The following is a 15920-nucleotide window of genomic DNA, read 5'->3' on the forward strand; positions in this document are numbered from 1 at the left end:
TCAGTCTAGTTTACAGCTAGTGGTAATGCAAATGGTTCTTAACTGCTCAAATGACCTCAGACGTGGCAAAAAGAATTCTAAAAGATTTCAGTATCACTCAGGTTTGCATGAATGGTTGCACTGACAAGGGATTTTCATTAAAATGTGTCTTGCAATATTTAATTGGTCCTCAGTGAAAATGGTGCAGAAGAATCCACCATGATATCTGTACATTTATGGAAAAGTTTTGAAAAATAGACCTATATGATCTTGGAGTCAGTTCCTTGCTTGAAGTTATGTTCTTAACTGAGTTTATGAATACAATGATTTGTGCATATATATACAATTAAATTTTAACCAGACATGGTATTTTACTGCATTCCAGTGAAAAAGTTTATAGCACCCTGATATTTATTGTTACTTTTGACTTAGGTATTAAATTATACTAGTTTGTAAGCATGATAGTACAAATCAGTATGAATGGATTTTAGCACTGAATGCCACCATTTTAATAACTTAGGCCTTATTCTCCCAAAAATAATGCTTAAAGATTTAATCAAACTTAGCATGTGGTTAGATTGTGACATTATATGAGACAGTGATGTTCAGTCCACAGTAATGTGTTCAAAGTCAAAGGCTGTGATAAAGAAATGTGCACTGCACTTACAGGTTTCAGGTGAAAATGTTAAATCAAATCTACTAAAATTATTTTGTTGGCAAATGTGGTGTGTTTGAGTTCCTAAAAAATATTAAAGATCATTTCAATACTCATCAGTTAAAGAGAAGAATCAGACTTATCTTTGATTACTGGAAATTATTTTTCATTAGTAGAGCATCTTGTTTTATTACATACCCATTTAATTTTACATGGTTGATATTTTTCATTGATATAGATGTTCAAACCACATCTCCATCTCACACACTAAGACTGGAATCATTTTAAGTGTTTGATTGATGTCTGCATGTTGATGATATTCACAGGTCCACCAAGTTACACACACACAAACACACACACACACACATATATATATATATATAAAATATTTCATTTACATTATAAAATTTTTAAAGTCTAAAGACCGAGATAATGTATTTGGTTTTGTTCAGTGCCTCTGAAAAGAAAATTTAATATGATATCTGAATACCCTTCACCTGATGACCTAATTGTATCCCAAGACAAAATGAAACTTGATTTATCTACTGATGTGGAATAAAGCTGAAATGTATTATTGTGTATATAGTTTTCAGTTACCAAATATGTAACAATTTAATAATATTCTATCATAATGCTTTTGACCCATTTTTATTATTTTGTGTCTTTAATATTACTTGTTCATTACCTTTGAGCTCATCCAAGAGACCTGCATTGTATGGTACAACACTAAAATTTTATTTACTTTTTACAGGATTCTGATGAGGAAAGTTTAGATGGATCATGGAACAAACTTAAGACCCCTGCATCAAACCAATTACCAACCTTGTCTGGAAGTGTTTATTCCAGTGAAGAACTAAGTGTGACACCAGTCTGTGCCAAATTTCCTCAAGACAAGCCTCTGTCTGAGAAAATGAGAACAGAGGAGGCCAGTGGAGGAAAAGGAAACCACGCTAACTCTGACCCAGACAAGTCACATGCATCAAAAGAATCACATGACTTATCTGGAAGTTTTGATTCCTATTCCATTGAAGAACCAAATGTGATGGTGCACCATGGTGCTGATGGTCAAAATGCTAACTTGTATACCCCACAGAATCTTTTGCATATTGCTGTGGAAGATGACACTGTCGAGAATTTTCCAAAAGCAATTAATCAGCCTGCCAGATTTCCTCAAGGCAGGCCTCAGTCAGAGGAAGTGAGACCAAAAGATTCTGATGAAGAAAAAGGAAACTGCACTGACTCAGAACCAGATGAAATGTGTCAGGTAGCTTATTTCCAGGGCATGAGCTCTCAGTCAGAATTATTGATCCCTGAGTCTCCACTTAAATCTGGATCAATAGCCATGGGAACTGCAAGACTGAAATACACAACAGATACAAGTCATACTGACTCTAAAGAAGATATGACCAAATATATAAATCATGATAGAATCCAGACAAAGAAGCAAGGTACAATTAAACTGTCAAGCAGACGTGGCACTCAGTCTTTAGTTACTCCAAGTGTGAAAGAGGATGTTAGTGAACAAGACAGAGACAGTCTAAAAACCAAAGAATGTGGACATGAGAAACTGCACCTTCCACACATTGGTAGGAAAGAGAATGTTGTTAGTGATGAAGATGAAGAGGGGCAGACTGATGTATGCCACAGTCAGTATCATCCTTCTCCAGATATTGAGGATCTTGATCATACAACGAGGGAGTTAAATATAAAAGATGAAGATGTCAATAGTCATCAGCAAGAAGAAAATTCAACAAACGAAAAACATGATGTTGCATGGTCACATAAGAATCCTTCAGTACATAATAAGAGACCACTTGAACCACTGAGGAGGTCTGTGATGGATAAATTAATAAAGACAGAGGTGCTTCAACCATGTACAGGAATATCTGCACAGGGATTGACAATACAAGAACCACAGCCAGTTATTGAAGGATTTTCACGAAATTTGGCAATGTTCCAACCCATCCAAAGGGATGAATCTGAACTGAATGAAGATAGATGTCAGTCTCAGCTTAACCCCAAATTAAGTGAAAATCAATTTCAATTCAACAAAGACTCCGTGAAAAACAAAGGTCATCCTGATAGAGTGAACTTCATTGATTCCCAAAGAATGTCCCATGATGACAGACATGATGTATTGAAAGGTTTTGAAAGTGACAAGGAAGCCTCATCAAATGCCCACATGGACCATGCTGAAAAAGGTAAAAACATAAAGAAGCCAGTAGAAAGACTACCATTAGAGGATAATGCTGGAATGCTTTACTATGTAGATAATGAGGGCTATGAAAGAATGAAGGAATCAAATGAAGATTCTGGTAAATGAATTGAATATACTGAACAATAATTTCTTGTATTCACACGAAGTAAAAATGTATACCAATATAGTTTGGGCTGCACTCAATGAAGTCAACAGAGCCCATAGTAATCATATATGTCTATCTGTCTGACCATAAAGCTATTTGCTCTAATTGCCTATCCTCCTGACTTTGGTTTCTGCTCTAATTGCCTATCCTCCTGACTTTGGTTTCTGCAGTATTAGTTTGCCAAGCTTTTCTGACTTTGAACAAAAAAATTGGCATACAGCTTGATATTGATTAGATCTTAATCTATTTCCAGAAAGTGCTATATAATCTATTTCCAGAAAGTGTCATATAATCTATTTCCAGAAAGTGTCATATAATCTATTTCCAGAAAGTGTCATATAATCTATTTCCAGGAAGTAACATATAATCTATTTCCAGAAAGTGACATATAATCTATTTTGTGAAAGTGCCTCATAATATATTTCCAAAGTGCTCACCTTTTCTGATCACTTCCATTTGTGAGAAAGCTTACAAGTATTTTCCCATGGGTCAGTTGTCAACATCAAGAATTTGGTTTCCACATGAGAACTTTATTTGGAATTGTTGGATTTTAACTAAATGCAATATGTAACTTTATATTTATATGAACTGGAAAGAGTTTTATATCCTGCCTTCATTGTTATGATACCTGTATTCATGTCGTTTGTTTCTGCAGCATAATTTTACATGGGATTGCTGATTTTGAACTAAATATTTGTTGAGCAGTTATATATTTATTGAAAATAAGTTTTGAATCACAAGTTGCTATATTTTAAACATATCAACATGTACTTTGAACTTAAAATTCTTAGGAGACTAAAAAGGTATCTCCTACATACAGTATAATGTTTCATACTATTTTGTTAAATTAATGACTATATCATTTGAATATTTGCTTTTTATTTTAATCAACACATTTCTTGCATGGATTAAGACAATGAATAATGATGAGATGAGGGTAGAATCATTACAGACCCCATGGTACCAACAAACTTTAGAGTGGAACAGCATTATGCAAAAGGTTTTAATAATGGTCATATGACCTAGTAGGGATTGGCATTATGGTTTATCTGCATCCATACATGAATTATGTGCCATTGGAAGCTTGCAGCCTAGATAGGTTAACAGTTTCTACACTCAAATTTTGAATCCAGACATTTATTATGTGTCATTGGGAAGCTTGCAGTCTAGGTAGGTTAACAGATTCTACACTCAAATTTTGAATCCAGACATGAATTATGTGTCATTGGGAAGCTTGCAGTCTAGGTAGGTTAACAGATTCTACACTCAAATTTTGAATCCAGACATGAATTATGTGTCATTGGAAGCTTGCAGCCTAGATAGGTTAACAGTTTCTACACTCAAATTTTGAATCCAGACATTTATTATGTGTCATTGGGAAGCTTGCAGTCTAGGTAGGTTAACAGATTCTACACTCAAATTTTGAATCCAGACATGAATTATGTGTCATTGGGAAGCTTGCAATCCAGGTAGGTTAACAGACTCTACACTCAAATTTTGAATCCAGACATGAATTATGTGTCATTGGGAAGCTTACAGTCTAGGTAGGTTAACAGATTCTACACTCAAATGTTGAATCCAGACATGTATTATGTGTCATTGGGAAGCTTGCAGTCCAGGTAGGTTAACAGATTCTACACTCAAATTTTTTGAATCCAGACATGAATTATGTTCATTGGGAAGCTTGCAGTCTTAGGTAGGTTAACAGATTCTACACTAAAATTTTGATAATCATTTAATTTTGGTCGGCAATCAACACTCGATTAAAGACTTATATTTCTATCATATTCAGATATTTTCAATAATATATTTAATCCAGAATTATGCCCTCAAAAACATTCACCATTTGCCAGAGAGCTTAACAGATATGGGTGACATTGAAAATATAATTTTTGTTAGATCAGTCTGTGATAGTTGGCCCAATTCAAGAGAAGAATTTAAGTAAGTTGGCACTTGAAACCTACATATTGTTTGGATTGATTTTTCTAAGGCATTTTTTTGGCACCTCACAGGATTCATATCATTGTTGTCATAGCTTGAGACATTTTTATTCTGATTCAGAGAGAATGGGATGAGAAGACAGAGAAAACTTTATTAGGCCAATATGTAAATATAACATGCATATGGATAGATACCTTTCCAAAATGAAAAAAATAAATCAGTTAATTTTTTTATATTGCCACAGTTCTTTGTCTTTGTCTTTGTCTTTGAAACTTTGTGCCTCAATCCGTTTTGTTCAGACAAAAGTTGGAGCATAAGGTTTTATGATGTCCATCCATGTATCTGTTTTTTGGCATGATAACTTGAGATTTAAACAGTCTTGTTAAATAGCATAAGGTGTTATGATGTCCATCCATCTATCTGTTTTTTGGCATGATAACTTGAGATTTAAACAGTCTTGTTAAATAGCTACCCAATATTTAACAGTTACCCAGCTTTGTGGATGGTTTGTAGCTGAGGTTAGGAAGAAGCTGATTGACTTTTCAGTCCAAAACTGAAAGAATATATGGTTTATGTAAAATACATGGAATTCACTGCTGTTTACAGTTACCAAAATTTGTGGATGGCTTGACTTGGGATCAGGAAGTACCTTATACATTGTTAGGTCAAAAGTTAAATATTAGAGTACCTAATAACAAGAAATGATTATAATGCATCATTGAACCATCTCTAAGGTCACCAAACTTTATGGATAGTGTCAATTGCAAAGTAAAATGATCATAGATCAGAATCATTGACTGAAAGAAGAAAAATGGTTTCTGCACAATAGCTTGAGTATTCCACCATCTGCAGTTACCAAACTTTATGGAATGGCTTGAACTTTGGATGAGAAAGAGCTCTATTGATTTCAGGGTCATAGTCACATAAAAAAGAAAACATTATTTCTATCAAATTAACTTGAGTGCTCTCCCATTTACAGTTACCAAACTTTATTAATGTCTTTTACTTCAGGTAAAGAAGAAACCTATTGATTTAGGTGCTCAGAGTTTATTACTGTGACTGAAGGAAGAAAAATGGTTTGCAATAACTGCATTTATAATCATCTCAGGTTACTCAACTTTGTAGATAGCATACACAAATATACATGATAAAACTTATTTCAATTTTTAGGAAGCTAAAGCCTTCCAAATTAAAGTAAATATTTTCACATACAAGATAAAAGGTAAATGGTGCAAGATAACCTTATTCTCTTAGCTATTTAAAAAGAAAAAGGATTAAAATTAAAAATCCTTAAAATATATGACCACAATTTGTTATATCAAATGCATTCTTTGGTCAAGGTCACAGGGGTTGGTAGAGAGTGTGTGTGTGTGAGTGTAGTAGGGTTAAATGGCACATCATAACGGTAATTGCTATATGGTACTAATTAAAAGTTAAGGAAAAAAATTGGACTGATGAAAGGGAATAGATTATACGCAATAAATTTATGTGTATATCAGGTACCTTGACCAAACTTTGTAAATTACTTGTATTTGAGATGAGAATAAATGACTTGCATCTGAGATGAGAAATTATCGAACTATTGATTTTGGCATTATTAAAGTTGAATGGCTTGGTGACTCCAGGAAGAAAGATGGTCTCCATATGATATACTGATTTTTTATCATCTGCTTTGATTAAACTTTGTGGATATTTTCATGCTTGAAGCAGAGATGACACCTGTTTATTTTAGGGTCAGTAAGTCAAAGGTCAAGGTCATATGGACTGAAAGAAGAAAAATGATTTCTACAAGACTACTTAAGTCTGTATCACATGCCATCACTAAACAAGAAACAAGAAAGACACATTGATTTTGGTTTCCATAAAATAACTCGAGTCTAGACTTCATGGATAAGTTTGCACTTGGAAAACAAATGAAGTGTACTGATTTTGTGGTCAAAGGTCAAGGTCATTGTGACTGTAATTCACAAAAGTTTTTGGATGGCTTGCATGCTGGACATTCTAAACAACATATCTTGACAAGAGTTTGTGGAGATCTTTTCCTTGTGGTATATTAGAAGTCCATAAATTTGGGGTGAAAAGTTACGGCCATTTTGACTTCTATAAAATGAGTTTTGCTGAATAACTTTTGTCTTTGAGTAAGTTCTTTCATCAAATTTTGTGGATGGCATGCACTTAAGATAATAATGCAATCTACAGATTAAGGGGTCAGAGGTCATGTTCATAATATGAAAATAATGGTTTCTGCAGATTAACTTATTTCTTGACTGTATTAGTTTAAACAAAGGTTCACATCATTGAGACCAATTGGTCACTGATCCCTAGTCAACCATTGTATACTAGTGCCTGTTTTTATGTATATTTAATTTGTATTTTTTTTTTTAGTTTTTTCTTCATAATTATATATTATTTATAATTGTATTAAGTATATCATTTTGTCCAAAATCAAGTTCATTTATTTTATAAACAACATCATACATAGCTAATATTTCTCTGGAAATGTTGATTTAATATTCAGTTCATTATCAATCAAAATACATGTGTTTATGTGGCTCTGGGTGTTGGATATTGGAATTCTCCCATGAAATACCAGGTCTACCTGTTTAACACATTCTTTGTTATAAAGTAACAGATTATATCATGTTGACACCTTAGAATCTTCCAGAAATTGGCTTTTGACCCTCATCCTGGTTCTGTTTTGTGTCAGCATTTTATATAATGTTGTTTACTTAAGAAATTACTTATTCTTGCTTTAACATCTTTAGCAGAATCATTCTTATTATTGAGTTCAGTATTTGAATTAGGTGGAAATATTTATTCAGATTATTAGTTTAAGACCATAGAGTCCTAACACTACATATGGTACAGTTAATTAGTGGATAGATGTATAATGTAATGATCAAGGGTTTTTTAATATAAAAATTCCTATTGACCTGTCTGACTCTTACCACATAATATGACTGTCCTCAATATTTTACAAAATACGCAGGGATGACCCTGGACTTATCATCATGCAATATGGTATGACAGTATCATTATGGCTGTTGGGGGATAATTTCCAATTAATAGTTTTTACTCTTATAGATTTATATTTGTTTGTTAGTGCATCTGAACATAAAGCCATGTGAACTGTGGCTAGTATCCTGAAAAGCAATACCTGCTGTGCATTGTGCAGCCATCAATACATTCACATTAGCTTTTTCCAACACCCCTGACCCTGTCTTCCCCCATGAAGAAAAACAAAAGAAAATCCCAAACAATGCTTGATCAATTTAGAAACAATTTATATGACCACCCATGGATAAGGGCTATTAATTTTGTGCAGGTGCCAATTCTTCATACATGTTCAATGGCCTTGACATTAATTAAAAAGTGCAACTTTGAAAAAAGTTCTAAAAAAAACATTAAACAAAATTGGAAGCATTAGATGATGGAAACTTGTTTTCATCAAAACCTTTCACATTCAAAACACCAGTTGAAAGCATTTGTCCAAATCTGGCACACCATTCTGTACTTATTTAGATAAATATTGTTGCCTTTAAGTAAATATCAGCCAGTTCTTCATGTAATCTGAGGCTTTCTTGGGCATATTCTTTTAAGAGGATGAGTATGTGAATTCAAAACAAGTATAGTTCTTACAGATTTTCTACTGAAATATATACTGACATAATTAAATGGAGATGTATTCAAGTGATTAAAGATTATTCTTTGCACACCATTAATTTTCATGTACTATCAACCCTGTCTTGAGAGACTACTACCAGTGCATCCTGGTTTCTTATGACAGGTGGTCCCTCTTTGGAGGTCATTTCTTCATATAACTGATTAATTTTGTTCATATAGAATCTGGTCCCCTCAGACAAGTGCTCTCTCTTAACAGTAGTTTCTTAAATCAGGTTTTACTGAATAATTAATATGTATTTATGTAATCATGACCTGAACTGTAAAAGCTGGATTTGGTTTAGTTCTTACTTATGTCATTTAAACAGTCATTACATTTTTATCTGGTCAGATGCTGAAAATATTGAAAGTAAACCACAGAAAGATCAGGAAAATGCTCTCGTTGGAGGTAATTTCTGTATATAACTAAATAATTATGAGCATCTACAATCTGGGCATTCAAGACAGGAAGTCTTTCATTAAAGTAGTTTCTTAAGTATCATAACATGTGTTGTTTATGTATCATAACCAGAACTGCAAAAACTAGATTTTATATAGTGCCTGGTTAACCATTTAAAAATCTTAACATTTTTAATGTCTCTTATCCCATCAGTTGCTAGAGAGATTGAAAGTAAACCCCAGAAAGATCAGGAAAATGCTCAAACCCCGAGGATGATCAGAGTCTTGGGTTTTGCAAAGTCTGTTTCCCAGGATGCTCTGGAGATGTTCTTTGAAAATAAAAAGAGGTGTGGTGGCGGAGAAATAGAGAAGCTGGACTGGGGAAGAAATAAGAGAGAGGCTTTTATTACCTTCAAAGATCCCTTAGGTAATGTGAACTCCCTTGTGTCCCTTGTTATCATGTTTATATAATGTATCTCATAATTAATGATTTGCAAACTGATTTGCTTATATATTAATGGAAAACCATCATCAGGCTGAAGAATGGTATGCCATATTTACAGAAACAGATTTTTTTTAAATGCCAGTAAATGGGTCAGAAATATCAAGGTTATGCAGAGCTTGATTTGCAAATGTTATATACTAAATTATTATGTTTGCCTTGATTGGTCACCGTATTATATCACAATTCATATATAGCTGATAAATAAATCAGCTGTCTGTCCATTGGAAACTCTTTTATTTGATAGTTGATTGACAGATGCCAAATAGGATTATGGGTTAAGTATGTTTATGAATGACCGATTGTACAGAGAGCATAGCACTAATAAGTTATAAGACATTTATTGTTAGTTTATATAATTTAAGGAAAGAAATACTTAAAAGTTTTAATAACTGTGTTACAAATTAAGTTGCACAGAGTGTGTTGGAGAAACAAAAGAGAGAACCATTCCACTTGGAGCAGCTGAAGCTGACAGTTGAGGAGTACTTCCCTCCACCTCCAGATCCCCGTAGACTTTTCCTGACAAATCTCAGCCCCAGAGTAACACAGGAATTATTGATTCTCTATCTGGAGTCCCGCTGTAATGCAGCACCAACTGAGATTCTTTTTGGAAGATCACCAGGAACAGCTTTAGTTACCTTTTCTGAGCCACCAGGTATGCAAATTTTGAATGTTTAAGCTACTTGAAATACCACTATGTCAAATGTTCCCGGGAATATATTTATTTAAGCATAAAATACTTTCATATATTTGCAAAAGAAACCCCAAAATAGTCAAATATCATTTTATTCTTTCTTGTATAGAAAAGTGTCTGTCCATTTATATCAGAATTACATGACTTCTGCTATGATCCCTGCATTAGGGTCAACATTGACTTCAAGAATCTTGATCATTATTGTGGGAATAACAAGTTTAGTTTGAATTCTTACCTTGTTGTTACAAAGCACAGGAGAATTTCTATGAAGACCTCAGTGTTTGGGTCAGCCTTGGGGGATGTGGATAGCAGCTCTATGTTAGTAGTACAGGAGAGCTTATATTTTGACCCCATCATTATGGTCAGCATTTGCATTGGTGGACATGGTAGGTTAACACTTGTGTTTAAGTTTTTTGATTTAGGTGCATGTGAAAGAAATTTAACTTTTGTATATTCATTAGAAGACGTATGGCCTTTTCTAATACCCTTTTATCCAGTTTTACTGATTTGTTTACAATTAATGAATTAAAGTGTGAAGTTTATTGTGTACTCATTGTAGAGATAGTTCGTGATTAAAGTTTTTTTTATTGCTTATAGGAGTAACATATGCATTTCAGTTTCTTTTCTATGTGTTTTTATTTAGCATGTGTTGGAGCTTTTGGTAACTTGTTTTACCCAATATTCTTGCAATTTATGGGAAAGGTTTCAGATTTATGCTCGGAATTTACTAATAGACAAAAGGTTAAAGTTTTTTGTTTAAAGTTAAGTGTATGACTTGTAGCAAGGCAGCTATACATTTAAATCTCACTCCTTTATGTTAAATAATATTCACTTGACCTATTCATATTTTATTTACCCTATTTTCCTGATATTTTTTTGCAATGTATCTTGGAATGTTTTGGGTTAATATTTTTGATTTTTGTTTTTGTTTATTGCTTCTTGGAAGGAATTACATCTATGTCTTTCAGTTTCACTTTTGTATGCTGTATAGTATGCATTTGACCTTTTAATACTTTTTAGCTAATGTGATGCCCTGATGTCTGCCATCTTCAGTGCAGAATATAGCTGACATGTTTAACCAGTTCTTTACCAATATAGAAAGTATATATTTAGACAGTGAACAAAATGGTTGTAACCCTGACTTGAACTCCTACTTAACGTTTGTAATGGCTAGAGTTCCAGATGATTTACAATTTGCCATAGATAATGAGTGAATGTGACATTCTCTACACTCTTAGCAAATTCCACACAACAACATTTGATACAGATGAGGTGGCACAAAAATCCTACAGTTATCAGCAACAGCTAAAGCATGGTCTGCCATCTACTCGATAAACCACTGTATTAGTTCTGGTGTCTTCCCAGATAAACTAATGTGTGCTAAAATTACTTCTATTCTTATAAAAGGATGTAGAAGTGATCCTGGGAATTGCAGACCTTTTTCTGTGCTATCAACTATATCAATTTTTAAAAAAATATGTGGCAAAACAGGTTTATAACTACTTTAATATATTTTCCCTTTTCCACAAGAAGCAGTCAGGCATCCACAAAGAACATTCATATCAAATAGCTCTCATTAACTGATCAATGGCTGGAAGGAATTGATAATGGCATGCTAACTAGCACAATATTTCTAGATTTTAACAAAGCTGTTGTTCTGGTTTTGCATGATATTCTCCAGAGTAAACTACATTGTTATATATTTCATGACCATACAAACAATTGGTTTATTTCATATTTATGTGATAAGAATCAACAAGTCTCAAGGGAAGTTTTCACTCCATCCAGTGTTATATAAAGCATGGTGTTTCACAAGGCTCTGTGCTGGGTCCAGATCTCTTTCTTTTATTTATCTTCTACTCTATACTCAACATGCAACAGTTTTTTCATCAGGTAGCAATGGTTTTATAATAATAATACCCTGGAATGCAAACTTGCATCAATTGAGGAGTAATTAAAACAAAGTAAGATGGTAGTAAATGAATCTGAGACAAAATGCATGCTTATGGAAACAAAAACATTTTGATGTTAAAGTAGACATATCACTGTACGTTAATAATAAGGCAGTTAAAATCTAAATGATAAAAAACTATTGGGAGTAATTTTGGACAGAAGTCTTACATGGGAAAAACAAATAAACAATATAGGTCCCTCACATCAAAAATTTCATTGCTTCGTAGAATAAAAAAGTACCTGACAAAGGAAAGGACTCCAGAAGTCTTTACTATCATGCTTATATACTTCCAATGATTGACTACTGTTCAATAGTATGGAGATACTGTACTTGTTCCAACTAGACTGAATTCACAGGCTTTGAAAACATGCAGCTCAGCTGATTCTTGATGTCTGGATCGATACATGATCATCAGATTTGTTCCCAGAACTAAAATTATTAAGAATAGATGATAGAATACATTTTCTGAAAGCATTTCTGGTTTTTAAAGTTAGTTTACAAATTGTCTTCTACCTTTAATCTAAAATCAAATTTTAGCATCAGTTTAGAATTACCAAAACCTGGCATTGAGCAGTTCAAAGGAAGTCTACAGTATTCAGGGACTAAAAACATGGAACTCACTCCCTGCCAACAGCTGATCTGCTGATTCAGTTAAATCCATTAAAAAATAATGTACATGCAGTATTTCAAACCTAAATATTAAGGAACAAACTGGAAAAAGTATATTGAAGTTGAAGTTCAGGGATTTATCATAGTATTACTCTTACAATGTATCACTTGGTTGTTTTGTATCTTATGTATTATTATTTTTTTTTAAAAGTATATATATACATACATACATATATATATATATATATATATACACATATATATATATATATATATATATATATATATATATATATATATATATATATATATATATCTTACGAACATCTCTCTACTTTTGTATCTAATGTTGTTTGTTGAAAAAGTATGGTACACTACTACTCCTGAATTTCTGGGGCAGTTGCCATGAAACTTGACAGACACATTCAGCCTAGGATCTACTCTGAGTTTTGTATTACTTAGATGCATTTATTTCAGGCATTCTCACTTGTGGGCTGGGTCTTTTAATTTCATATGAGGACCCAACTTAGAAGAAACTAAACCATCAATGTCTCAAATAAGGTCAATATGATCCACATTTCATGCTTCAGTGAATTCCTTTACATTGGGCATATGGTCATAGTGTCTTACAGTTTTTAGTAGTTTGCAATCAATTGGCTTTGTGGATTATACTGAGCACTAGAGCATCACATGACTATATTTCATGCATCCATGACTTTACTGGTAGATTAGTTTCTCAAGTAATCTTAATGGTATAGTTACATACGATTTTGTAGCTTGTTTCCAGTTGGACACCATCATTTCTAAAAGTAGGTCACTGTGACCTATATTTCCTGCTTCACTGGCTTTCCTTAAAATTAGTTGGGATAAGTGTGATATGCACTGTTGATTATGTAGGTACTTGTACATGCATGTTTATTCTTCTTGGTGAATAGTAATCACCTAATTAGAGAGGGACATTGATAAATGTATTAACCCAATTTTCCTGCTTCTACTATTTGCTGAAAGTCCAATATAAAATGCCCAGTTAACTTTGCTCCAGAAGGCAGGCAATATTGTTAACAGAGTTTTATCTTGCTTAAAACCTTTGATGACAAGAAATTAAAAGTAATTGCCCATTAATCTAGAATTTCCCTAGAAATTGAAGAATTTGGTCTTTACCAAATGTCACATTCGCATTGTTGTATGGATGTTGTCATGTGCCCCCTATGAAATTATTACTAATCCTGGAGAAGGACAGACAATTTAAAGGTTAAATAGCTCAGAGCCCCAGTCAGCAAAGCCGATGGTCTAGGTGTTAAAATATAAAATTAATGAGGTGAAAGGTATAACAATTTTATAAACTATATCACAGTATTCCACAAATACAGGAAATTTTTTCAGTGCAATTGCTTCCAGTCAATCCATGACCTATCCAAATTGCCATTTACTTTATCCCATGAAATTAAAAGCGAGAGTGTTTCCTTCCCGTGTCCCTTCTATGTTACTCATCTGTAACTTCCACCTTGTATTCCTTTCCTGGCTCTCCTTGTTAGTACTTCCGGTACCCTCATTTCCATGCTCTTGCCTTCCATGTCAGTACTTCTGATGCCCTCGTTTCTGTTCTATCGGTCTTCCTTATCGGTATTTTCTGTACCCTTGTTTGTGTTCTCTTGCCCTCCCTCACACAACAGCCTATCTGTATGTGCTCTCCATGTCTTTGGGTGACGTCCATTCTCCCCTGGAAAGCTTCCTCAAAAGTCTTTGTTCCAATTTCTTCCGAAGTTCCTAGAACTAACTTCCTGCTCTTTTTAAAGCTTGCAAAATTTTGGCATTTGGAGCACAGTCTGGTGGCTCTAATTTTCCTGTGATCTGCTCTCTTCAATGTCTAGACATGCGCGGATTATTTTACAATAGATTAAACAGAATAATGTCTGGCTGCATGAGAAACCCACCCAAAATTAGTTCTGATTGGATACTGGTGGTTTCTTTGAAAACTTTTCTCGGGGGTGGCTGGTGTTGCACTGATATGTTTTATTGTTGGGTATCTGGCCTTCATGCCTAAGCCAACCAGTGACATAACTGCTAATTGCAAATAAACAGAGCTTCTCGCCCCACAGCAAGATCTTCAAAGCATGTAACCATGAGTCTGACTGTACGGCTAATTCACAGACAAGTTTTCTTTGTTTCAGAATTGGTCTAAAGTCGTAATATTATATAACATGTATTGACATTACACAAAGTACTTTGAATTACGAATTCTATCAGCATACATTTATAAACATGAATCAGGAATTGTTAAAAAAAATCTCACACTACATGACAGATGGGCTATGCTTTCCTCTGACAACACTTGTTGCCTTTGACCCTAAAGATTTGTGAAAACTTAGATTTGTTATTGCTGTTGCTTCTGTGAATCATATAGACCTGGGAAATAAACATATCTCTAGCATTTAGGCTTGAACCCATGATACATTTAGCCAAAGTTTTTTTTACATCAACCATCCTTCAAATCAACTTGGTTATTATTGACTATACCTAACACGACAAAATATATTACTGTTTACGTGGCTGCATTTGGTCCTTGTTCAGTTGAACATACAAATTCTTCAAAATATTTATACTTTACTGACTGCAGATTTTACATGTGCTCCTTTGTACTTGTAGATGTTGAATTGCTACTGAAGAAGGTGAAGGAAAGGCCACTTGAGGGGCAGACTATCCAGGTTATAAGAGTCCCATTCACTTCCAGCATTCAGCTGTCAGGATTGTCCCTATCAACTACAAGAGACACAATTAAATTGTACTTTGACAATCCAAAGCGTAGTGGTGGAGGCTCAGTTGCAGATGTCAAGCTTGCAAGGGAGAAGCAGTCTTGTATTGTTTCCTTTAAACGTTCAGAGGGTAAGAAATTGTAAATGTTTTAAATTTCTTTTTCAAAATTAAAAGCGTTACACAGACATGGACACTCCTTAATCAACAACAGACTTGTTACATATTCCATTAAATGCACTGCAGTGGGATGGGAAAATTCACCCTAGATAATTTGTTAACAGAAATGCGGTTCTGCTAAGTTCCTGCCAACAAATTCTCATCCTGAGGGTGTGATTTCTTTATTCCAGACTGACAAATCTGATGCATTATATTTCTGACATTTCTCTTTAGGAAATAGCATTAAAAAAAGA

At 33.8% G+C, this 15920-nt stretch overlaps 1 protein-coding gene across 1 annotated transcript in view; it reads left to right on the forward strand.

Annotated features, from left to right (window-relative positions):
* The window catches only part of LOC149794966 (uncharacterized), a 199251-nt gene that overhangs the window by 20700 nt on the left and 162631 nt on the right, over window positions 1–15920 (forward strand). Inside the window, exons 3-6 of the mRNA XM_089963739.1 lie at window positions 1386–2835; window positions 9212–9450; window positions 9917–10154; window positions 15403–15639. Coding sequence (XP_089819865.1) covers window positions 1386–2835; window positions 9212–9450; window positions 9917–10154; window positions 15403–15639 — 2164 coding nt within the window. The remainder of the gene's footprint in view (window positions 1–1385; window positions 2836–9211; window positions 9451–9916; window positions 10155–15402; window positions 15640–15920) is intronic.

The sequence above is a fragment of the Sinohyriopsis cumingii genome, chromosome 7, assembly GCF_028554795.1.
Source record: "Sinohyriopsis cumingii isolate HCF-2022 chromosome 7, ASM2855479v2, whole genome shotgun sequence".
NCBI lineage: Eukaryota > Metazoa > Mollusca > Bivalvia > Unionida > Unionidae > Sinohyriopsis > Sinohyriopsis cumingii.